General features: G+C 34.8%; 1 protein-coding gene and 1 long non-coding RNA gene across 2 annotated transcripts in view; one reads left to right on the top strand and one right to left on the bottom strand.

Annotated features, from left to right (window-relative positions):
* Positions 1–26,918, top strand: part of LOC145678365 (unconventional myosin-Ie-like) — a 327,951-nt gene that overhangs the window by 50,556 nt on the left and 250,477 nt on the right. The window contains exons 9-10 of the mRNA XM_081748425.1: positions 2,589–2,785; positions 9,395–9,562. Of these exons, the coding sequence (XP_081604551.1) occupies positions 2,589–2,785; positions 9,395–9,562 (365 nt within the window). The remainder of the gene's footprint in view (positions 1–2,588; positions 2,786–9,394; positions 9,563–26,918) is intronic.
* Positions 9,270–26,918, bottom strand: part of LOC145678366 (uncharacterized) — a 74,909-nt gene continuing 57,260 nt past the window's right edge. The window contains exon 2 of the long non-coding RNA XR_014130366.1: positions 9,270–13,237. This is a non-coding gene — a long non-coding RNA (uncharacterized LOC145678366). The remainder of the gene's footprint in view (positions 13,238–26,918) is intronic.

The following is a 26,918-nucleotide window of genomic DNA, read 5'->3' on the forward strand; positions in this document are numbered from 1 at the left end:
AGACCCGTATCCACGAGGGGTCTAGGGTTGGCAAAAACCGTGGTTTTTATTGAAAAAAAACAAACAAAAAACCGGTTTTTTTGGTTTAAACCTTTTTTTGGGTTTAAACCAGGTTTTTTGGTTTAAATAATTTGCTCTATGTATTTATATCATATATGGATAGAAATAAGTTTGTTTCACCTTGGTGTCATTATGCAACAACCGGGTTATGCCGCAAGGGGACCTATAAGTTTAAAGCGGAATCCAAACCGTTGCGCCTTCCGAAAGAAATTATCCTCCATTTGAACTCGAAACCGGGACTAATTGGCCACAAATGCGATACGTCTGCCAGCTCACTCACGAAGGACTCCTGATAAAAATACGTTGTACTAATCTTTACATACTTGTTAATATAATTGTCAAAGAGTCATTTTAGAAGGACAAAAAGATTAGTTGCACAAGTGAAACCATTATACAGAATTACATATGGACAATTTCAAAATACTACAGAGTACAGAACTAATTTAGTCCAAGTTAGTTCACTACGACTTTTATTACTCCAAGTTAAAGAAATACAACGACTTAATTTCCATATCAGTAAGAAAAGTGAATCAAGATACGAATTAATTGAGTCCACTTTGGCTCTGACCCTTTTATACATAAACAGATACCAAAGATACTTCTTATTTCAATAAACGCCTTTCGTGGGGTTTGTATGACCCCCATCCCCCAACAAAAGTACGGCATTTCGATGTATTTTATCAATAGTAAACATTATTAAAATGAAACAATATTTAGAATTTTTCTTTGATTGCAATTGCATAACAAACTATAAAAAAATCACAAAAGAAAAATTCATAAACATATATAAAGTTGCTTTTGTAATATAATCTAACGAAGTAACGAATGGGGAGCTTAGGTCTGAATATAATGCGAATAATATACGGGAGTGATACGTAATAATCCACAAATGTGTGTTCATCAAAATTTTACGAACACTTGCACTTTTACGGACATTTTTAGTTTTTTTTTGGTTTAAACCAGTTTTTTTTTGTTTAAACGTTTTTTTTAAACAGCTGGTTTAAATCACGATTTAAACCATGATTTAAACCACCTTGGTTTAAACCAGCCAACCCTGGCCAGACCCCCTAATTTTTTTCTGTTCCCCCTGAAATTTTCACGGTAGGCTTTCAAATGAACTATAATATGGTTGGATCGGGTTTCCTATATTTTTGGGCTGGCTACGGGCCTGTCACATAGACTGTGTTTCTTAAACTAACATCAATCATCATGTCAGTGGCAAAGACCATGCATGCTGGTCAGAGTTGGATAATATTTTTGAGTTCCTAAGCACAAAATACAGTATTGCCCTCGGAATCCGAATGCCCAGAACTCGGAACAACTTGGAATTCGAACGAAAAATTCTAGCAAATTTGCCCCGGAATACGAACGCTACTTTGAAATCAGAACGCTCAGCACGTTTTCCGTGCTCTTGGGCCACTAATAAACTTTGTCGTTCAGTTCGCTGTCGGAAGCTGTAGCCACAGGATTTTATATGATTTTCGATGCTAATTTTATATATTTGTTCATATTTGGTGTTACAATTTTATATACAACAATTTTGTGTATTCGCTATGGGTCTTTAAAAAATTCATTTTCATATTTTATGTTAAAATTCAATGTATATATTCTTAAAATCATTTTGAAAGTTCGAGTTAGTGGGACCCAGGAACAGGTGAATCCAATTTCTATATTTTAAAGAAAAAATATTGTCTTGAAACTCGAAAAGGGTTCTGGAACGGATTAAGTTTGTATTCCAAGGTATTACTGCACCCAAAACTTTAAGAAATAGGTGGATATGGATGTTACCTAATTTTATTAGCGTGCCTATTGTGTTTTAAAATTTTAAGGAAATATTTAAATATCTCACTGTGTTAACTGACAATTAAAAAAAAAAAGTTAATAGTTCCATGTACTGCTACAATTTTCTTATATTCATTTCGGTTCAGGCGCTTCGTCTATTTACATTTAAACTTACTGTTATATCAACGAAAACGTACGAAGGACATTTACAATATTTCCTTTTTCTTTTTCCTTTCACGAAGAAAGAGATGAGAAGAGCAAAAGCTTTAAATACGCCTTGTGTTTTTAACTCTTCCAAAATAATATTATCGGATACAAGTATGCTCTTACTTGAATCTGTGACCAGAGTACGTTTTCTGATACTTATTAAATACACTTATTACTCTCAAATGAGATAATTCAGTAATTTTTGGAAAGACATCAAAAGTTAAAGCATATTGAACAAGATAAACAAAGCAAGGGAATACTGAAGAATAACGTATTTCTAGTTACAAGAATTTCATTCATAAATTGTTCGGTGTAAATGGGATGCGTGGATTTTTTTTTTAGAGGTCTTTATAATCTGCACACTATTTGAAGTTGATCAGTTACCTAAAAATCAGATTTACGTAGTCGTATATTTGATAATAAGTGGGGTCTTCAGTATCACAGTTCTTATGTTTTAATCTTTTTGAATTCTTGTTCTGTTCAGTTTCAAATTTTACTACTCGTAATTTAAAGTTGTTTTGTTTGACATTTTTTTATAGGTCTTGCATTTCCTGCGTATCTATTTGAAGTTGATCAGAATTATCTAAAAACCAAACTCACTAGTCGTATATTTGATAGCAAGTGGGGTGCTCAGTCGGATAAAATAGATGTAACATTAAACGTGGAGCAAGCTCTATATACAAGAAATGCATTAGCCAAGGGCATATACGCTAGACTCTTCGACTTCTTAGTTCAGGTAAGTTAAAGTGAATCAACTATAAATTAAAATAGATGAAATGCTATCAATCAGGGTGGAAAAAAATCATGATTTTTTTGAAAAAAATCATTTTTGTTGATTTTTTTGATTTAAATCGATTTTTTTGATTTAAATCAAATCTTTCTCCTCGTAAATTACAAGTCGCGAACTGAAGAAAAAGCATTAGGAATTAGTATTAAATGTTAATTATGCCATTTAAGTGAAAGTATAAGGGTTGAATTTTGAATTAATCCCCAGTTGTTAACCTATATCAATCACAAACAATGTTTCTTAACCCTTTTAAATTATGGCTTTTTTTAAAAAGGTTAATTATAAACTTTCAGTCAAGCAGCTACAGCATTATTCCTATTTATCCTAGGATCATGGTGCATACATCACTCTCTTTAGAATAGAATAGCTTTTGAAACGGTAACATTCAAATTTCCCTATCATATCCTTGAAGCGGGAAATTTTGAAAGAAAATGGGATTTTTCTGATTTTTTTTAAAAAAAATTTGATCCCCTTTGGACTCCCTTGTGTTAACGCACGTATCTCAAAATCAACTGGAAAATACTAAGGGGTGTACTAAATGTGTGTATAAAATTTCAAGCTATCTTGAATAGTCAAGGCGGGGAAAATATTTAAGAATGAGCTAAGAACATCCCCACAATGCCCCAGATAATCCGCATGTAATATAAAAATTTCCTCAGACATAAAAATTTGTAGATTATTCTCAATCGTACCATTCAAATGTCTCCATCGTGTATCTGGGGCGGAAAAATTACGAAAAAAGGGATTTTCTGTTAAAAATATCCTTTTTTTACTTTTTACCCCTGTGGACCAACGGTAGAGATCTGAAACACTGAAAAATGCTATGGGGTGCATTGAATAAATGTGCAAAATTTCAATCTTCTAGGTACAAAAGTAAGCCCGCGAAAAGTAATATGCCCCAAATACCCTAGATTCATGTATAAAACAGAATCTCAGTTAAGTTTCCTGAAACATCCCTATTTATCCTCGGATCAGGGTTCGTTCATCATTCTCTTCAGAATAGGACAGCCTTTCAAACGGTACAATTCATATGTCTCCATCTGAATCGCGAAAAAAGCTATTTTGTTAATATATATATATTTACATTTTCCTCTCTGGACGACCCCCCCTTCGTTTTCACGCAGAGATCTGAAAAATACTAAGGAGTGCACTGAACGAGTGTGCAAAATTTCAGCCTTTTGAATGCGAAATGTAAGCTCGCCAAAAAATAAGAATAATAGGCATAACAAAAAATATATTTTTAAATTTATGATGTCATCACACACTATGTCTCGACGCAGGAAGGTGTGAAAGCATATGTAACATGTTCTACAATGCCTCCAGTCTTGGAAAAAAAAAGAAAAGAAAAAAAAGAAAAAAAACCGAAGTAAAAAGGTTTATTAGTACTTTTTTAATCGAATACTGAAGATTCGGTTTTTAATAGAATAAAAATAGGTAATATAATTTAAAAGGTTAAACATTACGGAAAAAGTACAGCAACGTTTATCAAAATGACACTTTTTCACAAAAGTTACTGATATTTGGTAGGGGCATATTTTTAAAAAATTGGAACTAGCTTGAGGCACGGAATACATAAATTTCGCCTAAAGTTATAAATCTTAAAAAAAAAAAAAAAAAAAAAAAAAAAATCGGAGAGGGGGATAGGACCCCTCTAAATACGCCCTATTATCTGGGAACAAACAAGCAGACGCGCACACGAAAGAATTTTCGTCTTAAATGTCGATGGTGATTTCCCCGTTGAAATACTTAACGATTTAAAAACCCAAACCCATTGTTACAAAGAGAAGAAAGCAGATTGCTCCATTACTCGTTCAAAACGGGATTTTTCCCTAATCATCCTGTAAATGACACTTGTTTTCATACTATGCTGTACATACTGTACATTTGAGTCTCATTGTATTATGATTATTAACTTCCGTAACCGAAATAACAGAACAGAAACGGGTTTTTACTTATTTTCACTTTAAATTATTTGATTTCGGAATTTGATTTAAATCAACGATTTTTATTAAAAAAATCAAGTGATTTAAATCTTGATTTAAATCGTGATTTAAATCAGACTGATTTAAATCAATCCACCCTGCTATCAATACTAAAATTAATAACAACAACAACATCGTAACGGTAGTGACAATTCCATAAAATAGCACCCTGGTTTTTTAGGGAGAATGAAATTAGTCAATATCAAGTATGTACAATATATGTGTATTTGGTGCTTTCATAACAGCCCTCGCCTCTCTGGTGTATCAGTTTCCGTGATATCATCAGTCAAACAATGCACGTGGGTGACCACTGAGAGTAAACTAAATAATATCAACAGTGCGGCATTCACCTCGGAGGATAAATGGGGAAACTATTAGAATGAAAGGATTAGCGGATTCCGGTCAAGGAAACCAGGAACAAGGTGATGAAGGTTCCTTGGAGGAAGTTTATTTTATTGAGTGCTTTTATTTTTGATGCACGGCTTGTTTGTTTTTTAATAGCATTTTGAAAATACGAATGCAAACGTTTTTATTATTATTTATTTATTTATTTATTTATTTATTTATTTATTTATTTATTCGTGCATTTTTGTACCTTCCTTTCTCATAGTCGTTCAGGTTTACTTTCGATGTTACGGTATGGCACTAGTTTGTAACCGATGTGTCGACAGTCCCATTGGGTATGTCACGAAATTTTAATTTTAAAAATCATGACGCATTTGTAGCAATACACTTGTCCTATCTCCGTGTCCATTGTTGAAAACATCCCTGGAAGTCTTTAGAAATCACGCTTTTTAGGTGCCGTGACGTTTCACATTTTGTCGTCTCCACGTCGTCCCAGTGCCGGTCCTGCATGACCATTTTACATTTCGGAAACAAAAAGAAATCGCAGTGGGCTAAGTCTGGTGAGTACGGGGTGATCTAGCGTTGTGATCGATCGTAGTGTTTGGCCAGGTGTTAGCCACTTTGGGACAATTTTTCACACAATTGTCTCAACTCCAAATGTTCCCTTAAAATCGTGTGCACAGATAATTTCCTAAATTCAGTTGATCATCGATCACCCGGATCGTTAATCGATGATCGGAAAGCACAAGAGACCGTACACGTTCAATGCTGTCTTCAGCACAGGGGGTCGACAGTAGTCCTGGCCTTGCCTCATCCTTGCAGTCTTCACGGTCCTCACGGAAATGCTTGATCCACTTGAAAAGAGGTGTTTTCTTCAGTGTATTGTTACCATAAACAGCCCTTAGCATTTCATGTATGAAGTTCCTGCGAGCTTTTTGCAAGTTTCACCAAACGTTTGATGTTGATTCATGTTCCATCTGTTCATTAATATCCATCGTTGACACGAACAAAAGCAGGACACCACAAAAAATGCTACCTCTAGTTATACGCTCGTCTCGACGGTCTGTCGGTTACTGCTACACCAGTGGGTCCCCTGCCAACAGAGCAATAAGTGCACATGGCCTAACTTCAACTCAGGGTCACCGTACTTGCTCAGTTCACGCATTTATTGGACAGGCCACTTAAATAATGGAAGAGATAGGCCAAATTTCGATACATGTTTACTTGTTTATGTTTATAACTCTATTCAGAATGCCTGGGGGCACGGTGGCTCAGTGGTAGAGCGTTCACCTCCATTGCTTGGGGTCCCTGGTTCGATCCCAGCTCGCGTCGTGTGGACTTTGTGGTGGACAAACACCGTGCTCGTGGGTTTTCTCGGGGATCTCCCATATCCTCCCACTTTCTTCATTCCAACATTTCACTCATCTCTCATCATCACCGTCTCCTTTAGCCTCACCAGCATAACCATGGGACGTAAAACTTAAAGATTTCATTTCATTTTTTTTTTCTATTCAGAATGCAAAGATATTTAAGTTACCATTAGCGAATAATTATTGTTTCGTACTAATGTTTTAGTGTATTCCAAATGTTGGAATATGAGATGGCACAAAGTGCTTATAAATGTAAGACTTGCTGTTACCAAATAAAATTAGAGTAGCCTGTGCGGAATAAGATAGAATTGAGGTAGTTTGAATATAGTTTGACTATGAGTTAAGATTACCAAGAAGATTATGAAGATATTAAGAAATGTGATTATCATGTACGATACGAAAGTGAGCTTATAGAGGTTATAGATCAGGTTGTCTATCGGTCACGAAAGTCACGAAAGTCCCGGAAAAGTCACGAAATCAGAAAACGGTCATGAAAGTCAAGAAAAAGTCACGAAATTTAGCTTTTGGGTCACGATTTTTTTTATCTGTACAAATATAAGTACAGACTGGAAAATTTTGTTCTATAAAACGTCAAAATTCATCACCAAAAAGGTCTATGGTCAGCTTCAGACGCTACCTAATCACAAGCAAAGCACGCTTCTATCGCATGCATGAACATTTGGCGTAATTCGCACCCAAATTCGCTTTTGAGAATGTTGCGAAATTGTATGATTTGGTAAAGAAAAGGTCACGAAAAACTCCCGAAATTTCAATGTGGAATTTTAGTAGACATCCTGTAGATGTAAGAGAATTATAAGATAGCTACGCAAAGATTAAGAATAGAGAGATATAGCAAGATATTGAGTTTTCGTAGAGTAGCAGTAGTTTGGCTTGGTAGGAGTGACATCCTATGTGATATAGGAATCGAATTCAAGATTTTCAAGCTAACACCAAGTACAGAAAGTTTGACTTATAATAAGTATTTACAGTTTAAACGTAAACTTTTACTTTATTTAAGATATGAAAAGGAGAATATTGGATGTCTTTGGGGACGGTGAAGGTCGATAAAGAAAATTTTTCTAAACCTAACCATAGATTAAAGTGTTTGCGGTATTGTGGAGTAGGGAAAATTTACTTAGTTGGGGAAATCAGCACCAGAATTTCAGTGTGAACCCTGAATTGTTTTACGTAGCACAATGACTAAAGAGAATGCACGAGAGTGAATATTAATAGAACATGCCCTTAATAATCAAATAAAATAATGACCAATCTAATAAACATAGAAAACATACGAAAATTAACCTAGACAGATACTCATTTGATAAATTTCTTGTGGAACCATCTTTAGTGAAAGTAATCACAATACTGTTATATAGTTAGTTAAAGAATAATATTTCTCGTTTTGTTTTCGTAAGTTTGATGAATTACTCCATGCAGTTTAGTTGAGATAGTATAGTAGTCACTGTGTGAGGTATGACGAAGAGATACGCATACCTACATTAATATGAACATACATATGCCAATTAACGTCTGAAGAAGATACGTTACGTTATGGAAACTGTTAGGAATTAATTTAATTTTAACAAAGAAGTACATACTCTGGTCAAAACATTATTAATTATTTAAGTAATAATTCCAGAGTCAACACAAGTCCAGGAGTTATACTTTTTGTAGTAAGTAAAGAGAGACAAACGAACTTCTGCGCATCGTTCTACTCATTCATAACGATCGCCGAATAAATGAGAATAGAAACACGTGTAAATCTGTTTATATATAGGGATTGCTTCTTCTGTTCTTCATTTAATATTCTTATGTAGAAGTTTATGCATTTGCAATTGTGTCACTTGTAGAACTTAAGATACCAAACACAACTTACGTAAAAGATCATTATTTGTATAGCCTCGACATTTGGATAAGAGGAACGCAAGTACCAGTAGGCTATAACGAGTACTTAAAAAGAAATATATGTGAACTCGTAAGTTAAAGTTAATGGGTTTATTTTATAAAATTATTTTGTTTTAAATAATGGTTGAATTGACTTAGCTACCAACAGTACATTCGTAATACAGTGTCATATTTAAATATTGGTAACCGATAAAAAGAAACTATTGTACTGTCACAATTGCTTTGAAGAGAACAAAGTGGTTCGAAACAAATATCCATCCGAAGTATGATAAACACCTTAATGGCGATCCTTTAAGCGTATAAATAAATCAGAAACAAGTCGCTAAGTGAATTACTTTATTTTCGAAAGTACATAAAAAGTATAAGATTTTGTACAGTCTTTGGCTTCCTTTAATATACAGACTTACATAAAGCAGAATTACATAGAACGTTATAAATTTTATTTTCTTAGAATACAAAGATAATAGTGATTTAATTCTGAACCTTATGGAACATTTACTGGCCAAAACATGTTCAGTTTTTCAACTTTAAAATGCATCGTAAGAGAACAATATGCAGCACACGCTGGTATGTTGTGTATTGTATTTTGAGGCGCATAGAGCAATAAAGTAGAATTAAGTTGAAATATGGACGACATGCATGTATATAAATATATATATATATATATATTAAATACAAGTTTCCGAAATTTAATCTTTCTTTTTCACGCTGCTGCTTAATTAATAAAAATATTGTCTATCTTTCGTTAGAGATGCTGTAGATATATAAACAACTTACTAACTATTTGTTTTACGTTGATATGACGTATTCAATTTAAAATTTTGAAAGATCTTATTTTTTTTTTAAATGATTAACTTCAGGGAGAATTTTGATTTATTTTGTTGTCTTAGTAGGCGAATATATTACCATTTTCTGTCTTTTCAAAATTCGATTTTTCTTATTATTCTCAATAATAGCGAGTGAACAGTGCAATGGAAACAAACATCAGAGAACAAAATATTGGCATTTTGGATATTTACGGATTTGAAATATTTGCGAAGAATGGATTTGAACAGTTCTGTATCAATTTTGTGAACGAAAAGCTACAGCAGATCTTCATTGAGCTGACGTTGAAGGCAGAGCAGGTGAGTACAAATGTTTTATTGTCGTTATTTTGTTTATTATTTTCAGGAAAAAAATAAATTAATATGATAACATTTAAATGTTTATAGTTTTAGAAAAAGATATCACACAAATTTGTAGTTTTTTTTTTAAATGTATATTCTTCTGTTCAGAGTTTCTTTTTTTTTTTTAATCGATTTCTCATTTGAGACCTGATGAGTGATAAAATTTAATAACAATTAAGATAACGTATAATACATAGTACTTAATTTCATTTTTAGCTCCAAAAGAAACTTATCTCCATCTGGAATCTGCATTGATTAGTTTGTAATTTATGGATCTTCTCCTTTAGAGATACTTTGAAGTTGTTACTTGCTAGCTTCCACGTGCTTTTGTAATAAATCTTGAAGAAACGGTAATAAGCAATAATTCGTGTGATTTGTCATTACAATTACTACGTCAATAAATAACTTTAATTTTCTCTAACTAAACTGAGATACGCGCCTTCTTGTGATTGCGTAGTATTAAATTTTCTTTTTAGAAAGCGTACTATAAAATTTAGTTATTAGATAAGCAGCATACTAAATGTATTTTCTCCTTCACCATTCGATCGTTATGTCTACAACAACTTTTAAATTTTCTTTTTAATAGTAACTTTTGATAGCAAAAGTTGCGATGAGGAACCGAAACTTAATTCGTTTTTGATTTATCTCAACTTTCTTAAATGTGTTATCAATACCTAATTTTAATGCTACATGTGTTTTTTGTACTGAATGAGGAACATAAAATGTACACAGAGCAAATTGAAAATAATCAGAGTTGTGTGATTACATCAGTCCATAAATTTCAATGAAAAGTCGCGCGTGCATTTCCAGCCATCAATAACAGTTGAAAGTTTTTACTTTAGAAACTACCATAGTAACATTATCACCTTTAACTACAAATATTGTCAAAAGGCACTAGGACAGGCATTAACAATAACTCACTTGAATCGGTCCGTTCTCATCACATTTTTTCTCATGGGCAATTGTACATGTCCCTGTCAAGAATTCTACGTGTTGGCATCAAATGTGAGGACTAACAGCATCATTTATCCAAAGGTTTTGGAAGATAGGATAGGGTCATACCCAGGGCCAGCGGGACAGTTCTACGAGTTCGAGTGTGTAAATAGGATTTTAGAAAAAAATATGTAAAAATCTAACTTGGCTTAATTTTGCTAGCAAAGGGGTATTTGCAGGTAGTTTTACAGTGTAGAACACATCTGAATCTATCTTGTTTTATCTATATAAGTTTAAGACATAAAAAGAAATAGATACAACTCGTTTTACATTTTACAAGAAACTCATAACTTAGGTTAAATGTTGGTAACCTATATAAAGCGTAGCCTAATATTTTTACTATTTCAGAAGCAAAAACCGACAGTTGTATCTTTTCCCCACAATATTCATAAGAACAACTTCTAATTTTTACCTGGCAATATTGACGCACACCGCTACATACAAAACACCATATTACATGAAGAAATATTTTGAATTACGTTACTTATGCTGCGTTGAATACGCTTTTGTATAAAGTTTCTAGTCGTAACCATATACAGCATACGCCATTCTTTTCCCCAAAACTCAGCCAGTTGAAGAACGTAATTATTGTGTGAAAATTAGGTGGATATAATACATTTAAGAAACTTAAGTCAAAAATGAATACTGGAGATAGTTAACCCATTAACATACTATTTTTACAACCTAAAAATCGATACAATCTATTGGTATGATATCCATTCGATAGATCGTTTCTTCAGATTTTAAACGGTATAAGACAATTCATTCTATCCGTTGACAGAAAGCTAAAAGTAAAAGACCTCGTAACTGAGACTTGTCTCCAGCTGGCTGTGAATTAATCCGCGGGGTGAGCCCGGTCGTCTCACAGACGGCTGTGTATGCCATGGTTTAAAAGGGAACTGATATTAGGATATTATTTGAGAAAGAGTGAAGAAGGTAAAAGGGGAATAAGATGATTTTATTGCGTTTGACTGATTAGTAAAGAGAATAATTCTTTCATCAAAATTTTAGAGATTAGCGGAGGATCATTTTCAATTTGCCTCAAATAATCTGTCAATAATTGCAGCATATGTAGTACGATGTTGATAATATTACAGGCAATGAGTTTTTATTTTCTGTTCTTAGTCATCATGATTAAAATAAAAATAATAATTACTGATTTATTTAATTGTTTTGCGTTATTATATCCTGAGTATCACACCCTTATTAATTTGATACATATAGTAAATTCTTAGCGAAATGAGAAAGAATATATATCCCAATACTGACTGATGTAATGGTACATTAGGTACGCGCAGAGGTGCTAGATACATTATTGTAGTATTACTAAATACAGTAGAATCGAATCCATAGAAAGTGTTTGCATGTTATATTTATTGGAGGACATTTTCTTATTCTTGTCTGTATAAGTTCCCCTTCCTCGTAAGATTCATAGCACATCTGTTCATATTAACAAAGTATTTTGATTCAGGTATTATTTATTTGTGTATTGAAGAAGTACTTATTTACTGAAGGAGTACTTAAGAATACTTGAAGGAATACTTAGTACAAACACAATTAAAGAAATTAGAATAATCTTGGAAACATATGCATTCTTGTATATTACTTAATCTATATAAATACTTAAGAGTTCAAATGTTAATAACTATTCTACTTCATTATTTTATTTCTCTATAAAAATATAATTGCATTTCTTTCAAGGAAGACTAGATTAAAAACATGGTTTCGTCTCGTGCCTAGGACGTGTGTTTTCTATTACTTGCGTGCGTTGATTGGTAACATTTCCTACGCAGCAATGTTATAGCCTACACTAAAGTTGCGCTGAGTGCAAAATAAATATTGTTTTCGAAGTATTCTGTAAACACAAAGTGTAGAAGACCTCTTACAAGAATTACACCGTTTGAATAATCAGAATTACTTCGCTCACTCTTTAAAACTCCAACACACCGGCATTTCGCAAACCTTCAAAATTTTGCTCTATAAAACGTAAACTTAACTCGGCTTTAACTCGTGGTATGTGAGTATTTACGAGTACTTGCGTCTCTATAAATAGAAATGTGAGGATCTTAAATATATACCTAGAACAAAATACAAATGCGATGTTTAACACTTGGTGTTTTTTTTTTTTTTCCTATTTTCACAACACCCTATTTGTAGGTATTTGTGTAGTCTTTGTAATAAATATTTCAGATATAAATTAAATTTTGTATAACTTCTGATTTCTTGGTATATTGGGGCACGTGAATTGTTCTTTCAATAGAATGCGGAGTGTGTGAGGGCGTTGAAGAAGTGCTTGTTTGCGCACGCGTTGGAACCAAACTTTCAGTTGCCCAGAGTAATCGGAACTGAGGAAGGCCGGGAACTTGATTTTCGTACTCTGGAGTAGAACTTAATGGGTAAGGAGGAGGTGGTATTTGTTTCGGTTGTTCACTTGATGTTGATAGCGTTTGGCTTGGGGCGGAGACTGGGACGCTGTGAATATGATTTGTTGAATAACCTTCAAGTTCAGGTGGTCGTGGTAAAACTGCAGTTTGTGATGAATAGAAACACAGAACTTGTAGAAGAGCCACAAACACTAATGAGGTACTTGTCATCCTTTCTTCGTAATTTCTCGAGCCGCCTATGAAGGTGTTGAACATTCTGGAAGAGAAGAAATAGAAAACATTAATATACTCTTTCCAATTAATTCAGAAACTTTATTACATGTTCCAACTATTATTAATCTTATATTTGACAACTTTCACAAACTGGAATAACAGTACTGAAATATGCGCATGTACTTGCCACTATTTGTTTTGTTTCGTTTTAAAAACTCTCAAAATTATTAATTGAATAGTTTTGGTACTTGAAGATTAATATTATTGATAGATCTTTGTATTAAGTGTTACCGTGTGAATGAACTAATTTGATGGTAGGATATATCTGTGTAGTTTAAAATTATTGACTATCACTGAGATAATTTTATTGTATCCACTTAATTTCACGGTCATTATTTAAAGATATGAAATTTCGTGGAAACACTTTCAAAACACAATATCCATTTCATTTTGCCTTATAAAGCAATAAAGTTAGGGTAATATAGCGAAGGAAAGGGTAAATTGTTCAGCGAGGGTAAACATTAGGAATGTTGATGTTATAATAATAATGTGCTATAATAATAATAATAATAATAATAATAATAATAATAATAATAATAATAATAATAATAATAATAATAATAATAATAATAATAATAATAATCACCACCACAACAACAACTACAACCACCACCTATTACTACTAATACTACTACTATTCTTTCTCTTTGGCTTGGAAGCTCCTACCAGCTAACAAATTTTTCAAAGTGACGAATACGTTAACTATGTTCGCTACAATTCTACCTAGGGATACAGGGCTTTGTAAGATACGTTGTTTCGTGAGAACATGAAATGTAAAATTAGAAAAACGTGTGTAACATTGTAGTGGTTAAACGTTGAGAGATACACTTAGGAGTAGATTTACTAAAGATTTTTTTTTTAAAGTTCTTATAAAGAACTACCATTCATGCGAATGGTAAGTGTCCACACGAATAAATTTCTAGATGTACCTTTTATGATAATTAGAGGATGCAGAATCCAGTATAACTAATTTAAAACATTTCTGTCCTTGGGACCACGAGAACAATATTGCTTCAAAGTTGGATTATTTATATTAATTTATATCCCAACTTGGAGGTCATTTTCACAACTTCAAACTGAGACATTCTGCATAGTAAGCCACTAAAATCATTAATATTGCATATGGGCTGGGAATGGCGAATGAACGTACCGTTGATTCATTAAATTTTATTTCGGTAACACAGCATTGGAAAATGAGCTCCATAGGCACTGACCAACATTATGTTTGGATAAACTTCTTAGGAACACCGTGGAAGCAAATCTTCGGAAAAGGTTTTTGCCATTGCAGAACATATACCATACCTCTGTCGTTCAACTGTTCCATTCAATCGGTAAAAATGATAAAGCTGAACTTATGGGACTGATATGTGAGTTGATACGGCCAACAAGAATCGCCATCTGGAGTTCAAGTGTAAGGAAAACTGTGAAAGTTTCCTGTATCGGATTGTCACTTTTAATGAAAAATGGATCTCCTATGATAATCGTAAGTGGTCAGGACAGTGATTGGATTGTGATCAACGTCCAGAACAGTGTCCCAAACCACACCTCTGCTCATAGGTGTTGCTTTTGTTATGATTGGTGTGATTCATGCCATTTCTCTGTTGAGGTAAAACCATTATTGCGGATCGTTATAGTGCTGAACTCGATGACATACAGCCCAAACTTATTCGCAACTTACCAATGGTCAATAGATATGGTGTTCTTATGTTAAACAATTCATGCCCACATGTCGCTCAAAGGTGGTGCAGACTCTCTGAGAGTTACAGTATAAAACTCTTCCTTACCCACCTTATTTCGCTGACGTCTCTCACCAACTACCACTTCTTCCGACGTCTCGATCATCTCGAGACCTTCCTTGATGGTTCAGCAGTGCAACGTGCTTTTGAGGACTTCATATTGATACTTCTTTCGCCACGGAATCTAAACATTGGCTGAGCAGTGGCAAAAGTATGTGTGGTTGCAGACGGCGACTACTTTGATTAATCAGGTATTGTAGTTGGAAATGACACATCTGGGGTGGACATTTCATTTGCGCCAAACTAATAATTCGTTTAGAACATATTGTATTTGTTTTTTCTTGACTGATGCGAATATATAAATTATTTCAGTCCACATCGTGCATTTGTATGGACATTCGCATTTATAATTTGTAGAAGCAAAATATACTGAAATAGTGTCGAAAATAGTACAGTATCGCGGAAAATATGCAATTATTCTAGGGAAACTACATTTCTCACCGCACGATTTCTCATTACCTTCTCAATAGATTATTTTCATCTAATTCCATATAATAGACTCTTGTTAAGAGATATACAGACAAAGCTATAACTCAATTTTATGTTGATAGGTAGTGTTGTTTTTTTACCTTCACAAATGAGGCATTAAGAATATCAATACGGTCCATTGAAAGTCCTGTACTGTAGTGGGACAATAATCAAAAGATCCTTACTCTAGACTTCAGTTCCAGTTAAGATAGAATATCATACGGCATGTCTTCAATAGTAGCAAAGAAAGAATGAATGGTACTAATAATTCAGGGTTGTTATAGATATCTATGATAAAGCATAACTAAGGGGAGCAAAACCTTTCACCTAGTAACTCACACAATATATCTAAGCTGAATTTGAGAAATTTTGTTGTCTGTCGCCATAAATTTACACCGCCACGATCTCTAGATTTTTCATGTTAAAATGAATGGATGTTAATGGGACGAGGTTTAAATCTTTTTCATAGACAGTAGCAGCTCCTATAGAATTGGAGTTAACAAACAATAATCTTTAGGGGATAGTTTTCGTAGGGTGCTGCTCATCACCTTCACAAATATACATTTTAAAGTAGATTTAGTCGCCAGAAAGATGGATAGGATATTCATATAGTAGCAGACAATTGCTTTGTAAAACATATACTCATTAATTTTTCATAATCATTTTCTGTATTTCACCAAACGCTGCTAGTAAAAGAAATTGCTCTGAATACATTGTTCATTAATGTATTATGCAAACAATGAAATTTTTACTACAGATTCATTACGTGACTAGTCAGAAATGATTATAATTCCATAATTCTACAATACCTTTAGCCTTGATAAACAGTATGATGTGAAACTTCCACATGTTACCATCAGACTACTATACGATGTTAGATCGAATCAAACTGGAATTTCGGTGGTGTGCCCAGAGGAATTGTCTACTTTTATACGAGTTCACAGGACATGAAACTGTGTGCTGGAGGATCATAACGAATGAAGCGCTGACAATTCCTGGCATATGTTCGATGGGCGACATGTCAGGCAACTGTGCAGGCAGTATCGTCGCTCCTCGAAGAAGTCTTGGACACACTCGAATCATGTGGCCAGGAATTGTGCTGCTCAAATATGGCGTTCAGAGTTATCTGAAGGAATAATATAACCTTTGTCTGTCAGACTTTCCTGATGCATTTATCACTGGTTAGAAGATCGTTCTCAATGCGTAGCAGCCGAAGTCGCGTGTTTTACCCAATTGCTTTCCACACGATTACACCTTCCATTCGGCCGTTATGACGCTCGACAGTGCACACTGGCAAATTGCACTTACCACGATAGTCCGCTTATCGAACCAAGGGCTCTTCTGTGTTTACATATGCGCCTCATATTAAAATTATTATAATTTGTTATAGTTTCCTTTGCGTTTAGACTGCAGTTTTTACAAACATCAGAATATAACTTAAGAAGTCTCACTTATCTAATTTAAGCTAATGATACTAGTCTTAATGTTAACATCAACTTCAAGTTGCTTTCGGCGTTTTAAGTGAAATTTACCAATTAAGAGATAATAGTTTCAAAATATTATTATTTTCTGTTTACAAATAAGTTAAAACAATTTACTACAATTTCTATATTCCTCCATGAAATAAATCTTGATGTGCTGCCGAGTTCCGTGATTATAGTCGTTTCGATTTTCGAAACAAATAAATTGTACTTCTTGAGGTAGAATTTGATGATAATAATAATAATAATAATAAAAAAAAATGGTATAAAGCCTGGTGAACTGGACAAAAGCTATTTGTTTCTGTTCAGGAAACTGTAGGATTTCCTTTTCCTTTTAGCTAGCCCATTGTCATGCAAAAAGAACAGTTTGAGATTTTGGAACTACAATATATGTCATCTTGTTTCTGCTGATGCCAAGGTTTTATCGTCATTTTCAGTTGGCTGACACCAACCCTCTGGAGTCGTCTAAGAATTCTACGATTCAAGGATTTGACTAAATTGAGCCTACTAGCTAAATGACAGCGTTTTACCAGTTTCGAAACATGGTAGACATACTGTGCATTATTAATTGAGTTCAGCTGTTCTCTGCCGAACAATAATCTGACAACGTACTTATACGCCAATACTCTTGGTACTTTTCTCCATGTCTTTCATGTCGTGGTGCAGTATGACTAGAATTTCTTTTAAAAACTTGAATTATTAATCTTTCTTGTCAAGTTCCTCTTGCAAACTCCTTCATTCTTTCAACTTTAATAAAGCAGCAAAAATATGTACTTCTGTACTTCATATTAATATTTTTGAATCATAACATGCTGATTACCGTAGTGTTTTTTGTATGTATGTTTTGGTTCGGTGCATTCGCATATGAAACTTAATATGGTTTATATACATAAGTTATACGGTCAAAAATTTGATCGTTACAGACCTGCGTCATTGTCAAAAGTCTGAGCACACTTCTGACTTTTTAGAATTGTCCACAGAAAATACACTGTATTCAAACAAATCCATGTTTATTGGACTTGTTTTGCAAAATAAACTCATTGTTAATGTAAGGAAATGAAAATATACTGCTTTGTTTCCATTGAGATACATTTATTGAGGAAGTTTGCGTTCATCGAAGTGCCTTAGCCATGATCAAAGCTTTACAAATTCCAAGCATTTTGTGATCAATTTATTCGTTTCGCAAAGTTATGCGATTCCAACAGCTTTAAAGAAATTTCCGGAGATCTTCAGTATTTGTTTCCATGTGAAATTCTTCCAACAGGAGGTCGATGATGAGTAACAAATCCAGAGACTGTGGCAGCTATTCCATTTTTATATGATATGAGCCTCTTATTTACTTTGCATATAATTACTGCGTAACTGGCAAGAATGTTTGGCATAATTAACCTGTTGTAGTGCAAAGTTACGGATCAAACTCCGTGTTCCTAATGGAATTGCATGCCCCACTTAAATGTTATGATACACGTTCGTTCATTATTTCGTTGGTTTGAACTAAATCACCAACCTAATTGCCTGTAAAACATCCCTATACATTGACACTACTTTTTCCGTGTTTCACTGTAGTCATTATACAGTCTGGATGAAGGCTACTTTTGGGAGAGCGACGCACAAACATCTGGCGTTGGGGACCGAAAAGTTTAAATTTAGAAACATCTTTCCAGAATACCATTTTCCATTGTTCATCGGAGCAGTCTTTACATTTTTACTCAAGATTGCCATTTTGCAATGTTTCCTGCTCGAAGGACTAGTTTCTTTACTACAGCTACACCCCCAAGACCAAAAATATGCAAACTTCGGACCACCGTCCTATCTGATACCGATTGCGAGAGGCTTTTCCGTAATTCTTTCAAGGGGATATTCTACAAGTACTTTGGAACATTTTCACCTATATGAACCGGGGGTCACAAATCAATAGTTTGAGTAATTTGCATATGTGTGATTTCTTTGAAATTTGCCGGTTACCGAGAGCTGCGGAAGAAAATGTTACCCCTACCCACTTCCACACATCGTAGAGCAATGAAATTTTACATGTGTAATCCTGCATACCTATGTAGATCATGTGTGGTAATGCACAGCTCGTAAGTCCGCACCGTTGCTGTGTTATAGGTCCGAACATGAAATAAGGTGTAATGGTCCAAAATCCATTACTGCACCTCAGAAAACAGCGTGGAACATCGCAGAAGTACATGCCACTAGGAAATGACTGCATGGTTGGAAAGAAGCGGAATGAAGGTGGTGTGCAGTCCCAGGGTCGTGCATCTGTCTGGCCAAGATTCGGGCAATGAGCGGGTGCGTGGTTTTCCAGAGACGGATACATTTTGTCAGCATACCACGCTCTGAGATTTCACAGAACGCACGCAGCAGTGAGGCATAGTATATCCTGGTAATTGTGGTACTCTTTGCCTGGAAAGCAAGTAGTAAAACCTCATGCTGATCCGAAGTAAACATGACCATCACTTTGGTCGTTCAGAGTTGAACACATACTTCCTTTGGTGGTCGTAAGTCTGCACGCTGTCATTGATTTGACTAGGTTTTCCTTGGTTTTGTTTTTTTTTCACTCCTGCCAGGCAAAGGCAGGAATAGTACCTTCTAGAAGGCCACAGCTAATTTCTTCCCAAATCCTAGACCCACCTAAAAGACCGATGTGAGCCCGGAGTTGGAGGTCCGAACGCTTCCTTCAGTCATTCCCTTGTATAAACACACATGCATAAAAACCTATGTCAAACCAATGACAGCGTGTAGACTTACGACCACCAAAGGAAGTCTGTGTTCAACTCTGGCAAGTACGTCTGCGATGTTGCCACGATGTTTTCTGAGGTGCAGTAATGGATTTTGGACTATTACACCTTACTTCACGTTCGGACCTATAACGCAGCAATCGGAGCAATGGTGAAGACTTACGAGTTGTGCATTACCACACACGACCTATATAGGTATGCAGGATTTCACATGTAAAATTTCATTGCTCTGCAATATGTGGAAGTGTTTCAGAATAAAATTTTCTCCCGCACCTCTTGTTAACCGACAAAGTTCAAATAAATCATACATGTGAAATTACTATGTTCCAAAGTACTTATAGAATATCCCTTTGCAAGGAATGCATCGAATTACCAGTCACCCTAATTCCCTAATATAATATTCGTATCCTTCCACTGTTCAAAAATGTTGGTTAGTGATGCATCAATCCCACTCTCGCACGTGAAAGAGCAAATAGTACACATTTATTTTGACAGTCTTTTGTCATCGTGCAGATTACTTGAAGCATTCACCGAACCATGATTCACGTTAACCGAACCATCATTCCGACTTAAAGCAGAACATATCTACATAGTTAAAGTGGTGGCACAATCATCGTGCATGATTAAATATGTTTCTATTGTTTTATTAAGCATACTCGATTACAGCATTATTAGATAATCTGTATTATATTTTTGCATTTATAATAGTGTAATTTTATATGGTTGTTTCATAGTAAATGTAATAATCAAAAGAAACGAACTGTTTTGCGGTGGTGTATAAACGTCGGTAGAACACAATGTGCTTTTAGTTGCACATGGGTTTGTTTATCGTGATTTAAATGTAGGGCTGAACAGACTTCAGATGCAGCAAACATCTCCCGTTGGCCTTTTCTCATTTCAAGAATTTCAAACTCAGGTGGTCTTGTTATTGCATCAGAACAATCATGACTACTAGTTGCATCGAGGTCCACAACGGTAACTGTAAATATAAATAATCCGTCGAGTCTTATTTATTTTGAGAGTTGGTAAGTTCAATGCAAGCGATGAATAAGATGATATCCTTTATTGTGTACTAGCAGAAGTGTCCGTTCTTCGCACGGGAATAACTTTTTAATGCAAGATCTTTGAAATAAAGAAATGCGTTAAAATATACGATGAGAAGGAGTGCCTTCGGCATTGCGCCTATCGATTCTCGGACCAGCTGGTATGGCCGTTCTTCGCACTGAAAGAATTAGGTCAATGCAAAAGAATTCAAACGAAATATTCAATTTTACATCCCATGATTATGCCGTGTACGCTAAAAGGAAACTGATGATAAGAATGAGTGAGAGGATGGCGGAAGAAAGTGGTATAATACGGGAGAACACCGAGAAAACCCACGTAATGATGTTTGTCCTCCACAAAGCCCACTTAACGTGCTGGAATCGAATCAGGGATCCAGAAACCAAAAGTGAACACTCTACCACTGAGCCACCGCAGCCCCCTCAAAGGATTGGAAGATGTGCAACCTGTACCACAGAGGAAATTGTTGGGTTACATACCTCACAGACTATGATTCACTCCATAATTCGTACATAAATTTTCTTATTAATACAAGTGTTTTGTTTCTTACTATTATTTTTGGACGTTAATAAAATGAAACATACGGAGAATGATAGAAAAGTTACCGAAAATGTCACGAAGCTATTGTGTAGAGCAGTGATTCTCAAAGTGGGGTCCGCGGGATCTAGCCAGGGGATCCGCGAGCTCTAAAAATTGAAATGTGTTGTAATAAAGTGTAACTCACAGCTATTATGCAAGAAGTATTTTTAAGATTAAGAAACTGCAGCTGTGGACAGTACGAGTTAAATGCTGAAGGATTTCATTGACTCTTCATATGAAACTCTCTGCTGAAATGCAGAAAACATTTGAAGGACACTTGAAAGCATAAGCTGCAAATTTTCGAGAATATTTCTCTGTCCCACAACCTAATAATTGTTGAATTGAAAATCCTTTCACTAATGTAGAAATCCATGACATACAAGATATGAATCTCTCTAACACAGAACAAGAACAGCTATTGAAACTATCCTGCGTACTTCTTGGAAAAACGTTTTCAGAGAAAATGAACTTCGTAGCTTTTGGTTGTGTGGCTGCTGTGAGTATGAATAGTTGTATAAAAAGACATTGCAACATTTGATGCCTTTTCCTACCTCTTACTTATGTGAGCAAAGCTTTTCTGCTCTTTGCAGTATTCGAAACTTAAAGCGAAATCATCTTCATGTGAAATCGGACCTAAGATTGATGGTGACAAAATTTATTCCAAATTTGAATGCAATTATGGAAAAACACCAAGAATTTCATTCCTCATATTAATGACCCCCCATTTAAGAATTTATCAAGTGGATTTCCTTATAAAAAAAAAAAAAAAAAAAAAAAAAAAAAATTCAGACTTGAAAGTTACTGTATTTTCAATAAACATTTTATTGACTAAGAAGCAATCATGTATCTTTAAAATAAGTTCCTTATTGCAATATTTTTCGTGATCTTTTTATTGTCAGTGGTAATTCAAATTAGTACATATTTTTAATACCTTGTGAAATTGCAGATAGCGTTGCAAGGGGTACACAGATCACTTTTCGAATGAACAGGAGGTCCGCGTTATCGAAAAGTTTGATAACCACTGGTGTAGAGTAAATGTAATGCAAAAACATTTTTCTTTCTTAAATATTTGTATATTAATGAAGAACTTTCATAGTTCGGGATTTGTGTATTTGTCAATAGTATATCCTTTTTAATAGGAGCCATGGCTCTGCTACTCATTCTTCAAATAATAAATAAATAAACAGTTTTGTGATGTCCCTTTGTGATATCTTTGTGATTACCCCATCTAAGGACTCTGGCTAGCTACGGATTTGGTTACTACTTTAAAATATACTTTCGAGTTTCTCTTCGATAGTGTAATGTCTTACGATGTTTTGAATTTAGTGGCATCAAAGTAAATGCGTTTCGTAAACCTTGCATAATTGTATCTATTTTATACATTTTACATGATAAATAAATGTGAGTGTATAAATGTCCGAGAAAGCTAATTAGATTAATTAAGATATGTTTAAGTGAATCCCAAAGTAAAGTCCGGGTAGGAAAATTTTTGTCCACGAGCTTCCACGTCGAAAATGGCCTGAAACAAGGAGATGCGTTGTCGCCATTATTATTTAACTTTGTGCTGGAATACGCCATAAGGAAAATCTAGCAACCAGGGCCTAGAGTTGAACGGCATTCACCAGGTTATGGCATATGCTGATGATGTAAATTTAATAGGTGATGATAGGAGAACAGTAGAAATAAATGCAGAGATCTTATTAAACGCTTGCAGGAACATGGGTTTAGAAGTAAATGCAGAGAAAACTAAATACATGGAAGTGCGTCGGGACCGTAATACGGCAAATTGTGGAGGCGTTAAAATATTAAATAATGCTTTTGATAAAGTGGATACTTTCCAATATTTAGGATCAATATTAACAGACGAAAATCATATTCACGAAGAAATTAAATGTCGACTAAAAGCAGGGAATTCGTGTTACTATTCGGTTCAAAATCTCTTGTCGTCGCGAATTCTGTCGAGGAATTTGAAGCTTAAAATATATAAAACGATAACCATGCCTGTTGTTCTGTATGGTTGTGAAACATGGTCGCTTACTCTGAGGGAAGAACATAGACTGAAAGTATTTGAGAACAGGATCCTGAGAAGAATATTCGGACCCAAGTGGAACGAGAATGGGGAATGGCGGAAGCTTCATAACGATGAACTACATAGTTTATACGGTTTACCCAACATTGTTAGGGTCGTCAAGTCTAGGAGGCTTAGGTGGGCAGGTCATGTAGCTAGAATGGAAGAAAGTAGAAACGCTTTCAAAGTCTTGACTGGTAGACCCATAGGAAAACGACCATTAGGAAGACCTAGGCGCAGATGGGAGGACAATATTAAGATGGATCTCGCAGAGATAGGAATACAAAGTAGAAACTGCATGCAATTAGCTAAGGATAGAAGTCAGTGGAGAGCTTTTGTGAACGCGGCACTGAACCTCCGGGTTCCATAGGCCATAGAGTTAGTTAGTTAGTTAGTTAGTTAAGTGTATAAATGTATCTACATAATTGTATCTAAATGTAGGAAGTGGAAAATAGGAAACATGATAATACAACACTATAAATTACTATATATATATTGTTTATTTCTTTTCGTTAATTGTGCATTTAAAAATTGTCTCTCTGTTGCAAAAATATCTACAGAGGCGCATCCGTTTCCCTCCGAACAACTTGCTTCCAGCATTGCCAATCAAACCAGGTTTCGCAGAGCAACAGAAATATACATACACGTGTATCAATCTCTCAGCTATTGTGGAAGGGATATTTCATGGCTATCTCCGATGCAAACTTCAGCATTTCCCGCATAGTAAAACAGTGTCGAAGCAATGTTTGTGGTGGGACGGGCTGCTGCTAGTTATAATTAAACGTTATGCACAGTAGCCTCCTCCACAATCCACATCAACAACGAAATCGCTACCAAAGGGTGCGTCAGTGAGACACTCACTAGATATGAGCTAAAGAAGATCCATGATATGGGGATCTGTTAGAATCCATTATCACAGTGTGTTACAGCTAAACGATTACATCCAGCCCAGTCGACAGTGAATCGTGCAATTCATCACAATGCCCGGCAGACGGTCAGCGTGCATACGTTATTGCCACTGCACATCAAGGAGCGAACAAACAAGGACCAGGCTCGTATTTATATATTGTGCGCCCCTGTGCTCTAAATAATTTTCCGTCCCCCCAGCAAAAACTTATGTCTCAAACAAGGAAACAAGCCGTGATTTTGCAAACATATCAGCTCTTGTTGAATAGCAGTTTAGGTATTACAAGTTAGTAGTAGTTTAGGTATGTTGGTAATACAATAAGTTGTCTGCCTGTAGCGCTTTGCAACTCGAGACTCATAATAGACAAAAACATGAAAGTTAAATATGTTTTAAAGCTCTCAGAGAAATAATCCTGTTTTAGGTCACATCTAAGCTGAGACAGGAGGGTGCAAAGTCCCCATAAGAATAACATGGGGGACAATTTAAAAATAATCGAAAAGACCAATATTATAGTTGTATTCATACTATTGAATTTCTCAAACGGGACCTTTATTCACACCGGATTCGCAAGGTAAATGACATCTGGGATGCCTGCAAGTAGAACAGGACTATTTACTCCTGGTACAGTAGGAAGAAAGTCTGCTGTATTGGAAACTGATGTGATGCAATGGTCTATAATACCGGTGGCCATCACATCGACCATTATTGACGGTGGCATTGCGAAATGTCTTAAGTAAGCAACAACTTCAGTATGTTTGGATGTAAAGGAATCAGCCTCCGTAATAACAAATGTTTGTACGTTGTGAAAGAAAACTAATATAATTTTCAGATTCAGCTGGTTCAAATGCATATAAAATATTAACTACTTTTCACAAACAACTTTATCTATGCAGAGCATGTTAATTATCTACCTAGATATATAAAATACATGACAGAATTTAAACTATAGATATTTTATTCTTTCTTTCTGTCCTGAAAATGAAATGAAATGAAACATTTTAGTTTAACGTCCTATGGATATGCCCTTTAGGCTAAAGGAAACGAATGATTAATGAAATTGAATGACTGTGAAATTAATGTTTTTGTGCTCTTCCACTGAAAGTAGAAACCGGGACCACATGCTCCAAAGTCACACGCGCTAATCACTAGACCAGCGGGGAGGAAGCTCTTTCTTTCCTGACTTCTGAAGATTTGCCAAGAATATCTCTTAAGTGGGAAACAATGCTGTTCTTCATCATTATACATTCATTATGTGTAATGGAAACGCGATAAAAAGGGTCGAATATGTGGGTATTTGATGGCAATTTGTTATCGATCTCTTTTGTCAGTATGAGTAACTTTATGAAGAATCCAGAAAATCTGATACTGATACTGATACTAATCTGCTGACACAAAAGAATTTTTAGTAGAATTCTTTTGTTCCTTTATGACTTTCTTCATGTATTCCCATTCTCATACTTATGCATAATATTTCTGGGAATATATGTAATTGCTGTGTGCTTTCATACATTATCTTGAAATACTTTGAGAGAAAACTAAGAAAGTATTGCTTTCTGAAGAAACTGGAAAATTTAAGTGAAATGTGAGAGTAATATCAGACTCTTGCCATCTTTTCGACATTACTATTATTTTTGAATGTTTAAAGACCTTGTCTCTGTCTGTGTGTTGCTTCAAGAACTTGTTAAAAAAAAAAAAAAAAAAGATCAGTCTTTAGTTATTTCTACCTAGACATTCTTCAATTACTAAACATTTTTTTCGCGGAACTGAAATAACTTACGTTACTGATTCTACACCTAATTACAGACGCAATGTTTCGGTTAAATAGTTATGAGGAGATATGGTTAAAAAGGCTAATGTTGCAGGACATAAATTGTTGGGGCAAGTGGTATTTATAAGATACAGTATATCCTGAGGCGTGATAATTCTAAAGTGTCCTCACTTGCAGCGTTTAGAGGAAACTGAGCGCCTCCTTAAAAATTCTTTATGGAAGTTTATTTCTACAGAGTTTTCTTACGTATTCTGCTACGTAATGATTTCCATTGAGAATACCTCACCTTTCTCCTCCTCTATAGATAAGAAAACGTTCATAGGATAAGAAATTAAGAATGAAAAGGGGAACTCTACATTGAAGAAGTTCATGTACAAAATCCACCTAACGGAGGTAAAACTCTTATGCAGTTGATATTTTTCTGAAGCAACCACAATATACGCAAGATTTGTACCCACGAAAATCTGATTTTGAAAACTAATGCATTGATCACACACAGTAGTCCGTGAAGCATTTCCATTGTTCTTGTAGACATAGGGGGCCGCTGAATGAAGTTAATTGTTTCTGTTTTGTAGTTGTAAAGATGTTGAACAAGATTTCTGTCTGTTTGATTGATTTACTAACTATAAATCTAGTCGAAGGGGAATTATAGATAATATAGTATAAACGAGATACTTATAACTAATTAATTGAAAGTGGCAGAAATCCGCAATTATTCCGAACTTAATGTTAATCGCAAAAGAGCAAAAATGGTAAAAGGTAATGAAAAATGTTTTTTGATATAGATTCAGCAT

Source organism: Thermobia domestica, chromosome 2 (assembly GCF_964235325.1).
Source record: "Thermobia domestica chromosome 2, izTheDome1.hap1.1, whole genome shotgun sequence".
In the NCBI taxonomy this organism is placed as follows: domain Eukaryota; kingdom Metazoa; phylum Arthropoda; class Insecta; order Zygentoma; family Lepismatidae; genus Thermobia; species Thermobia domestica.